The 10,800-nt window shown below is 34.6% G+C and overlaps 1 protein-coding gene across 5 annotated transcripts in view; it reads right to left on the bottom strand.

The window, feature by feature from the left end:
- Positions 1 to 1,746: 1,746 nt before the first annotated feature.
- Positions 1,747 to 10,800, bottom strand: part of RC3H1 (ring finger and CCCH-type domains 1) — a 79,363-nt gene continuing 70,309 nt past the window's right edge. For all 5 annotated transcript variants that reach the window (XM_038542463.1, XM_038542466.1, XM_038542467.1 and 2 more), the window contains 2 exons: positions 10,516 to 10,631; positions 1,747 to 9,316 (listed from right to left, as the gene is read on the bottom strand). In XM_038542463.1, coding sequence (XP_038398391.1) covers positions 9,163 to 9,316; positions 10,516 to 10,631 — 270 coding nt within the window. In that variant the 3' untranslated portion in view covers positions 1,747 to 9,162. The remainder of the gene's footprint in view (positions 9,317 to 10,515; positions 10,632 to 10,800) is intronic.

The raw sequence follows: 10,800 nt of genomic DNA, 5'->3' as shown, positions 1-10,800 counted from the left end.
GGCAGAGGGAGAAGCTGGCTCCACACAGGGAGCCCGATGTGGGACTTGATCCCAGGACTCAGGGATCATGCCCTGAGCCACCCAGGCATCACAGGTTAAATCTTCTTTGCATACATTCTCATTCTCTCCTTGCTCTTCTTTTGAAGACACCTGCGGCTGGATAATTTTTTGGTAATTCTAGTGTTTTACTCGTGATTGTACCTATTTTTCAACTGTTTTCGTGTCAATTTTCATAACTAGAGTCCAAGCTCCTTGAGGATAGTGTTCTCTTTTAGTGTTGTACATGTGATTAAGAACTCAACTCAATAAATCACTTCAATAAATACCTAAGTGGGTGTTCAGTGAGTAGCTCAAAGTTCATTTTTGATTTACAACGTGTTTCAAAAAAGGTGGCAGCCATTAACGGCTACCATGTTGAAAAGTGGAGGTCTTAAAAAAAAAAAGGGGGACACCTGGGTGGCTCAGTGGTTGTGTCTGCCTTCAGCTCAGGGCGTGATCCTGTGGTCCCAGAATCAAGTCCCATGGCGGGCTCCCTGCATGGAACCTGCTTCTCCCTCTGCCTCGGTCTCTGCCTGAGTCTCTCAAGAATAAATAAAAGCTTTAAAAAATAATAAGTAAACAAAAAAGTGGAGGGGATTTACTAATTGATCATCGCAGATTAGCTGGTTAATGGGAATGAAATGCTAATATACAGAAAATACAAACTCCTATTACTCTATTTGAGTCTGTAAGGGGTCAGGAAATACCCTACCACTTGTGGGCAGGGTAGGAGTAGCAAAGTGGTAAAGATGGTACAATTGGCTTTGGAATTCCCACTCTAGATTTCTTAATATTCAAGGATGGTTGCTGTAGTTACCATCCTTAATGTCCTCTGACCTTTTTAACTATGGTTCCTTCCCTTAGGGTCAGGTATGGTACCAAAGGATATCTAATTGCTAATTGTTGGTAGGAGGTGTAAATAATCCTGTTTATGTGTATTACTTTTCTTCAAAAATAAAGGAAATGCCAGCCAATTTCTGTAAGATTACTTCTATAAATATATTATTACACTGAACAAAAAGGTCATTCCTTGGTCTTACCTAGTACCCAATTATTACTTCAAAAAGTGCCTTTGCACATTTGATTTGTTGGAATCAGGATCCAAATAAACTCTACATGTTGTATTTCTTTTTTTCCTCTTTCCTTTGAATCTAGAGCAGTCCTTCCCCCCCCCCCCTTTTTTCTTCTTCACACCACTGAATTGCTGACTTAGGCATATTTTACACCAGTCTCTAAGAGAAACCAATCTACACTTATCTTCTAACTGCGAGGAATGACTAATTGGTGGGGATTTCAGGACAATTAGAAGAATGGAAAGAAAAAAAAAATATTTGCATCAGGAAGGTACTCAGAGGAATTCCATGTTGCTTAAAAATAAAGAAGGTCCTGATTAAGAATAGCCCTAAGAACCAGAACTTTGGATGTTAGCCATGGAGTCTCATTGAACACTGACCGTAGGATCTCAAAACCATTACTTTTACTGCTAATGTGCAATTACTGTAGAACATATGAAGGAACTGGACTGCAATGTATTTAAGGCTGGAGTAATTCCTATGATATCTCTACAAAATTGGCTACTACAAGTATGTGTTTACTTGTGCATAGTATCTAATTCGCTATTTTTTTACATAAAAAGTGTAAGAAAGGTGTAACAATCCCAAGGTTAGAATAAAATGGCACAGACTCATTTATAAAAAAGACTACACGTTTCTCCTCATTAATTTATCATTTAATATAAATGCTGACAGAAAGCAGATAAAGACCTTGTAGACACTTTCATATATTTACAAACCAAAAGGTGAATCACCTCCTTCTACTTGTTAAAATAACCCTTTTATCTGCAACTCATGGGAGCTTTAAACACTACTTAGGAGCAACATGAGGCTGAGTCAGTTTCCAAGGTAATAAAGGAAATAGCATTTTAACAAATGTGGCATCTTTGATATAAACAACATGCACACAAATAATACAAAATTGAAAAAGATGGCCTTAATCCTCTTAAAAACCTGACAAGTGTAACGTCTACTTATTCAGACCCAGAATTCTGCTGCCCTAAACATCTTCCTATTACTCTATTTCCACCTCACTTATTTTGAAGGCTGTTTAAAAATTGGAAATATAAACACATTAAAGAGAAGAAAATGGTCCATTTCAAACAGGGTTCTTTTTCCTATTTCAAAAGAACTTTTAAGAGAGTCTTCAAATAAGATTTCACAATTTGTAAGATGCTAAAGAATTATTCACACAGATTGAAATTCTAACCTATTTGTCTTCTTTTTAAGTTGAAAACACTGGGAAAAAGTAAAATTTCACAAACGTTAGCAATTTAAAATCAGCTGTCACTTTAAGACTCAATATTTTTATTTCTGAACAGGTGGGTGGAGAAAGGCAAAAAAAATGGGGCTGAGGCAAGGAAAAAATAGGAATGCAAGAGAACTTTTAAAAAATGGTATTTTTGTCTAGCACTGATTTCTAAGAACAGGAGATATAAATTCTCACTATCCAAAACTAAGTGATTTCATGAAGTCATTTATAACCTGACTCAAATCTCATGGGCTCCTTTATTAATCTAAATTATTTTTGTCTTGTTAAATATACCTCTGCAGGGCACAATCACATACAATCAATACGATTGGTAAATTACACAAGCTCTATCCCAAGCAAATATGCATCAATGTTAAAAAGTTAAAAAAAAAAAAAAAAAAAAAAACAACAACAAAAAAAACAAAAAAAAAATCCACCCAAAAAGGTGATAATGACTGCAGAATGTCTCGGGGAGACTGGTATGGGCCTAAAGACCAAATTGACCATAGTGTGGGGGGTGGGGGGTGGGTAGCAGGGGTAACAAGGGAACAGACCGCACACAAAGAGGAATCTCACAACTGGAAAATGCTTAAGTGGGTAAAAGATTTTGTTCATCACTTTAATTCACTTTTTCCATTGCTCTTGTTCCAAGAAGTCATAGTATCATCATAAAGTAAGACAATGAGACCTCTGGATCAGTAAATAAAAAAGAAAAGGAAAGAAAAAAGTCCCTCCAGGTTCCTTTCATTTCCAGAAGGTGAGAAGAGAAAGGATGAAGGGGGTGGGGCTGGGGTAATGAAAATGTGGGCAATAATACACTTGGAAAAAGTAGCACTCAGGAGAGTGCCTTAGTTGAACAGAGGATGTAAAAATGATAAACAAATGTTTAAATTACCTTTAAATCAGAGGAATATTTTACAGGGTTGTTTAGATATTGTTGTAAGAATGGCAGCCAATCAGTGATTACACTATAAATGGTGATTTTTTTTTTTTTTTAAATCAGCCCCCACCCAACGAACAACTAGGCAACCAATTATCCAACAGTTTCTTTCCATCCTTTTCTTGACCCTTTAATGCACTAGCTGGGGTGGGTGGCAGGGGCTGCCTGACAGTTTCCAGTTATAAGATGACTCTGAGTGTACAACCTAAAATGGATGCCAAAGACTTGTGAGCTCTGTCTACTTAAGAGTTAAAAACAACAAAACAAAACAAAAACAATCAGAAACAGAGACCTCAATACAAGAAAATAAGTCACCCTATCTAGTAGATAATATACTAACTCCACAGGATGTAACTTTCCTAAATACACATTTTTGGACACAATATAATCTTGAGGTTTAATTTCTCTCTCTTGGGTTATTGTGCCTTATTTTCTTGTGAAAATAAAGGTTATTACTCTAGGGATGTTTTGTTCAGGAATCAAATTTAAAGTAAATTCAGTGTTTGGCTGAAAATTCAGAGGCTCTGAAAACAAGGATTCCAGTGGTGAGGTTAAGTCCCTTTATCACAACAGGATTTCAAAGGGCTTTACCCACTTTGTTCAGTGCAGTATTGAAAACCCACCTATTGGGAACACTATTATTAAAAGGTGTTATTTCTTTCTGGTGGTGGCAGTGTCCTATTCTTTATTAACATCGTAGCTAGTATTACTTACCAATGAGAATGTTATATATGGAAACATCTCTAGGAGTCAAAGCAATAAAATTTTAAAAACCAAATTATAAGGGCATTTGCTATATTTAATAGTACTTTTTGACAAAAATAGCTTTCTTTTTCAAATGGCTCAAAAAGTTGAATTAATAACTTAAAAAATATATTAACTGCAATCCACCTACAATTCCCAATAAGTCATTTCAGCAGGAAAATTTCATAAAGCTGAGCTGAAGTAACAAATAAATATAAAACCCATAGATGTTCAAGGTAGAAAGGTATGAATGAGGACCAGCAAAATGGGTAAAATGACAATAGAAGTAGACTGCTTGCTTGTTCAATTCCTAATGTTTAAAGTGAAATCTGCTTTAGTTTAGTTGCTCTAATTTTCATCTACAAGAACAGGCTGATTTTTCAGAGAAGAGATCATCTTGCATCACCATCACCATGTATCACCAACTAAAAATACACATGATCAGGCTTTTTTAGAGTACAGTTACTTTCCAGGCAGATTATATTAATTTCTCCTAAAAAGTAACTGGGTCTTACCTTTTAATAAAATATGTATCATTACAGGTGCTTTTTACAGGTAGATTTTATATATGAAACCTTTACTCAATTCTTTAAAATGAGCAAAAACAAAGTGGAAGATGGTAAGACCTCCATCCATCACCATTTGTATTTAAAAGCAAATACTTTAGTGAAAAGAATCTGTTTTTTTCTCCAAATCTGAATATAATCTCATATGCAGTGACTACAGTTTATTTCTCACTAGTCACATGCTCATGAATTCTTTTACCCAGTCTCATAGCTTGACCAAAGTGATATAGATTGTCCTTCAGATACAAGTAAAAAACCAAAACACACAAGATGCTATTATGACAAGATAATCTCAAAAAATGGGGGGACTGCTTACACAAAATACTGTAAAAGATGACATTCACTGGTTTAGAGAAACTGATGAATTTTCATTACTTTTACATTTTATAAGGCCAGCTACCTTTAACAGTTAACTTTAGACAAATCTACTTACACAATACAATCACAAATACTAAAAGGTTTCACAATCAAAATGGCTATTTCCCCCCCAAACCAAAACAGAGTAAAGCACAAGTCTTTGGCTCTCCTTTAAAGAAAACAGCAGGTTACCATTCTTAACCAGACCTTTGTTTGCCTACCAGTAGGGCAAATACCACATTTGTGCATCACTGAGTAATAACACCATTAGAAAAGGCAACTTCACAGAAGTTATTGGCTAAGCGAATTCATTTGAATGCTCTGTTTTGAGGCAGCAAACTGTCACTGTTGCAGATTAGGGAGGGCTGTGGGTAAGTCAAGGGGAATTTGCAAGATAGAAAAGGGCCAGAAAAAAAACCACAAAACTTTGAGCTCCAACCCTGAAGACCTATGGAAAGTCTGATGGAGTTACATATTCATGGTAGCAAATGAGAATCATACCAATTTTATTTTAGGCAAAAGAATAAATACACAGGAAAGTGGAGGAGAAGGGAAAGGGAAATAAGATGAGAGAAGGGAATCAGCCACATAAATGCCATACCAAATAATTTTTTATACATTGTGAGTAGTTGAATATTTGTAGCTGGCATTAGAAATAGTGTCTTATCATGTGAATACTATTACTAGAAACCTATACTACAGCTAATTGTTCTTTTGATTACAAAAGTAATAAGGAATGGATCTTTGGTCACTTTAGCTTCTGTAAATTACCCAAGACAGGGCAGGCTATTGGATTTATCTTGTGACAGTATCTAGAAGTAAGGCAAAAGAACTATATATAAGTTAGGAAATTGCGTGTAGATATCTTATTCTCAGTTCTACTCTTTTCCAGAGATACCTTTGGGGAAAAAATAAAGTCAAAGTACTTTTATATCCCTAGCTATAATAAGATTCCGGTTTTGTTATCTAAACAAGAATGAACATAGTGCTTAATATACTCCTACCATAACTCTCTAAGAATTGCTTGTGTTCATCTGTGATGTCAGTCTTGCTTCTAAATTCAGTGAAAAGCAAATAAAGTCATCTCCAGAAGAAATCCATATTTTACTAAGTAGAAAGCATAAAAACTCTATTTCCTGACTGATTTAATTTCTTAACTGTCTCTAAAGGCATACATTTTAAAAGCCAAAAAAAAAAAAAAAAAAAAAAAAAAAAAAATCAATGGCTTCTATAGGCTTTGACAAAGCAGCTGAAGAGTCGAGTAGTTTTTTTTTTTTTTTTTTTTTTTAAAGAATCAAGTAGTTTTGCCCAAATAGGCCACTTACCCTTATAGGTTCATCATTTTACAAAGTGTATCACAGAGAAAAGGAAAAGAAAAGAAAAAAAAAAATCCAAACTTTGGAGGTTTTATTTAATTCCTAAAACTGCTTATGAACACTAAGAAAGTTTTAAGAATTTCCATGAGATAAAAAGCAGTGACCAATTTAAATAGGTAAGTCATATGCACAATGAGAACAGGATATCATTCTTTTGCCTTTCTGCCAACTAGATTTCCTCTAGAGTGTGTGGGTCCTTACTGAGGTTATAGCTAGAATTAAGGCTACAATTTAAGAGATCTGCCTCCCATCCCCATCCCCAATGAAATTATCTTAAAAAGCGAAAGAATATTTTAAGTCAATTCAACTGTGGCTTTTCTAGTTTTATTCAGAATAGTAATAAAGTTAGAATAAGTTAACACCTATTCCTGCCTAACCTACCAAATCAAAATGGTGAAAGCAAGGAGTGTATTTGAAAGATATAAAAATAAGTTGACTTATTAGATGTCTCAATGGAGTTCCAAAATAGAATTTTAATTTTATTCTGAACGTCAACAAAATCAATACTCATAAATTCCTTTCCAATATCAGAATCATTCTGAGTTCCAAGCTGAACCAACTGCTTCTAAAATTTATAAATTATCTAACATGTCCAAAGGAGAAATAAGACTGCCCAAATCTGCCTACAGAATGTTGGAGGCCAAGAATGTTGCCTTTTATAGTTACACAAAGAAATGAAAAATCTTGGGACTCTGTCAGACACACAAAGTTTCTTTCCTTCTCCCAAAAAACAATAAGCACTTACATATAAGAGGGTTTTAAGCAAAAAAGAAAACAAACAAAAAGCAAAAAAAGCAAGTGTGTATTTTTAAAAAGGAAAATATGGATATCAACTGAAAAAAAATGCCTCATCTTCATTCAGTGCTTCTACCTCCCAGTCATTTTATCGCAACAGCTGCGCTCATGCGAAAAAATCCTTAAAACATACCCAATATATATACAGATATAGCTATGTATATATGTATATATATAATATATATAAATTTTTATTTAAATAAAAAAGAAAGCTCGAATCCCAAGCCAATATGTGTATATCAAATCCTTGACCAGCCAGGTCTGTAGGGCATAATCAAATTCAATGTGAAATAGTATATAAACACGGTGCCTTGACTGGGCAAATTAAATAATCGCTACTCAAAAGAGTGTTCTGTTTGGACTCTCCTACTGGTAGGCAATGGCAGGACTGTATTTCCCTCCCCCCTCCCCCCATTTGTTTCAGTTAACAGTATGATGGACATAGAGCTTACACTGAGGTTGTTATGACCTCAGCAGGAGTTAAGGGTTAAGAAAATAAGAAACAAGAAAAATACAAACTCTTGCTTTTACCCAACCAAAGCAATGCAGTAACTTATTACATAACCAGTGCTTTCTGTTGTAGTAGTATAATCCAGAAAGGGAAATTTTTAAAAAATCAGGCAAACATAGGAATGAGGAGGGTGACTATATCAAATAATCCCCCCTAAACATGTTTTATAGGGTCTTAGCTCAGTATAGACACATGGCATCAGAATATGTGCAGCAGAACTAAATTTTAAAATTTCTTATTCTTTTCAACATTTTCATCAAGAATCTCTTCACTATGAAAACTAACTTTTAGGTACTTAACTGCCTACTTGCGCCGATGATTCTGAACAACAACTATTAATTTATAAACTATCCTTAAGAACTGGGCAGTTTGTATTTGACTCATCTATTTGAAAACCAGGGGCTTTAATTTTATTTTATACTTTTGGGTTCTGACAGTAAAACAGAACAAAAACATCAACAGAAATAATGTGACTGCTCATTTTCAATTCAAGTGTTGCAGTTTTAAAACATGGTTGATTTTCCCAGTGGTTTTTGTTTTCTGGGTTTTTAAAAAACATTTTATGATTTTAACAAAAGTTTAATTTGAAAAGCACAACTCCAAATTTCCAACCATCAGCTCAGTACAGGTAATATACCAACCATGTATTTTTCAGTACTAACTAATAAATTACAGTTCATTCTTAAAATAATCTCCATTTAAAACTAATCGAACAGCCTACAATATTGGCCTGGCTTTCTGATTACATCAAGAGAATGAAATGGATCCATAATATGGAAATGAGGACTTCAAAAAATTAATTAGGAATTATCTCTCTGAAAAAGTGGAAGTAAAAACAAAAACAAGAAACAAAACCCACCTGAACAACAAAAAGTTTTAGTGCCATATGAAAAACACACACATGAAGCCAGAAACCAGAAAGGGAAAGAAAATTATGACTTTCAAATAAGAGCTCTTGGAAAAGTTGGTTTGCTGCACATTTTCTAATAACTAGTCTACTACTGTCTCTTTGTTTCTCAAGCACCACAGAATTCTCAGACAGTCCGGTGCTTTCTGTCTGTTTTAACTTATGGGGTTGTGAAAGTTGGGAAGGATCGGGGATAAGGAATTATACACTGGGTATGTAATAATACCAAAATACAAGAAAAACCTACTTCATTAAGATCATACAATTAATCAAACAGAGTGTATATATAATATCTTCTTTTTTTTTAAAGCCCTGGATCCAAGGCGTCCAAAGTTATTAAAATAAAGTTCATTCACAGAACAAAAACAAATTTAATCTGAATTGCTTGCAGATACTGCTAATTTTCTTTTTCTTTTTCTTTTTTTTTAAATTAAAAAATGCATTAATGTGAACTATGTGCAGGGTTTGTTTTTAGTAGTGGTATTTGTGCACATTGCCTCCGGTACTTTTCTTGGATTTCTCTGACCACTCTCAGAGAAAAAGTTTAGAAGTTATCTGTTCTCCTACCCCTATGCCCCACAAATTGATCAGGAGCAAAAGATAAAAGTCGAACTCTTCATAATTTAGGGAGCAGAAGTGGATGTGACTCCTCCGGCTCTCTGGGAGTCATTGTTGTCACCTCCTCCCTCGGGATCCTCTGACAGGTTCAGAGAGCTGGTCTTGTTTGACAGGAGGCTGATATTCTCTTGTGTCAAAGCTGAGCCATTTGGTACATCACTATTAATTAAAAAAACAACAACAATATTAAATAAGGAGAGATAAAAATGATTAGTAGAATAAAATCAATAGGGTCTTTCTTTTAGGAGTATGGAAAAATACACAAGTAGCTTTTAAATTTTAGTTTACAGTTCTATACCCATGCTTTATTATAGAAGTGGGCAAACGAAGGCTAATCAGTGCCTATTTTTCTAAGTACAGTTTTACTGAAACACAGCCTGCCATTTGTTTATGTATTGTCTATGACTGCTTTCACACTACAATGGCAGAATTGAGCATTTCCAGAGACTGTAAGACCCATAGTTTTAAATACTTACTAACAGGACTTTAATAAGAAAAAGTTCTGACCCCTTTAAGCTTTAGCAGGCTTACTCGTATGAGAAATTATTCTGAACTTAGGACAAATGCATGGATTTAAACAGCTAAAACTTAAGCCTGAAACCAACAGAGCATTAGAAATTATTGTTGTACAATCGTCAGGAAGGTAACTCAGGACTCTGTAGTAAATGACTTCACAATAACCTAGGGAAATAATTAAAGCTATGCAAACAAAGAATTGACTGTGATACGGTTTTTTGCGGGGTTGTTTAATCATAGCTGACATATATCCTTTCCACACCTCTAGATGATGTGGGATAGGCCGAATTAAAAACTAGGGGGATAGGGTGGAAGGTGGATTTGAAAGAGGCTACATATCCACACACTTTAAAAGGACTGGAAAGGTCTACACCAAAATGTTGAATTGGTTTTAAATAAAATAAAAAATAGGAGAAAGAAGAAATGGAACCAGAAAAACTCATTTGTTATATATTAACAATCTTGGATCTGTAAATAAGTTTCATGACTCAGAAAAACAAGTTTTAGAACTAAATTTATGTGAAAATATTTTCTCAATGTATACAGAATGATTTTTTAAAAAAGATATTTTATTTATTTGCGAGAGAGAAGAGAGGGCACAAGCAGAATGTAGAGGCAGAGAGAGAGGGAGGGAGAAGCAGACTCTCAGCTGAGCAGGGAGCCCAATGCAGGGCTTGATCCCAGGACCCCAGGATCATGACATGAGCTGAAGGCAGACGCTTAACTGACTGAGCCACCCAGGCACACCTGAATAATGGTATTTAAAAAAAAAAAATCATATTTATGAGGGAACTTCTGTCAGGATTGGATAATATAAGACTATGAAATGTCCCTTTCTTTACCTGAATGTCAATGTAAGGTCCTCAGCTGAAACCTTATTTTGTGGTTCTGGTTGTCCATTTTCTGCTTGTTTACTTGTATTCAATTTGCTTTTCATGTCCAGAGTACACTGGTTCTCCTTTGGAAGAGAAGGAAGTAAATTAAATTATCTTCTATTTAACAGTGCTAATGAAATAGACCAAATATAGATAATACAAATTGATAATCCAAAATCGTATTTTTATATGATATTTATAAATCATTTTTATAAAATGACCAAAGAAATGGGCAGCCTAAAAGAGAGACAT

This window comes from Canis lupus, chromosome 7 (genome assembly GCF_011100685.1).
Source record: "Canis lupus familiaris isolate Mischka breed German Shepherd chromosome 7, alternate assembly UU_Cfam_GSD_1.0, whole genome shotgun sequence".
Taxonomy (NCBI): Eukaryota; Metazoa; Chordata; class Mammalia; order Carnivora; family Canidae; genus Canis; species Canis lupus.
The sequence above is the reverse complement of the archived record's forward strand: the minus strand, read 5'-3'. Positions and strand labels throughout refer to the sequence as shown.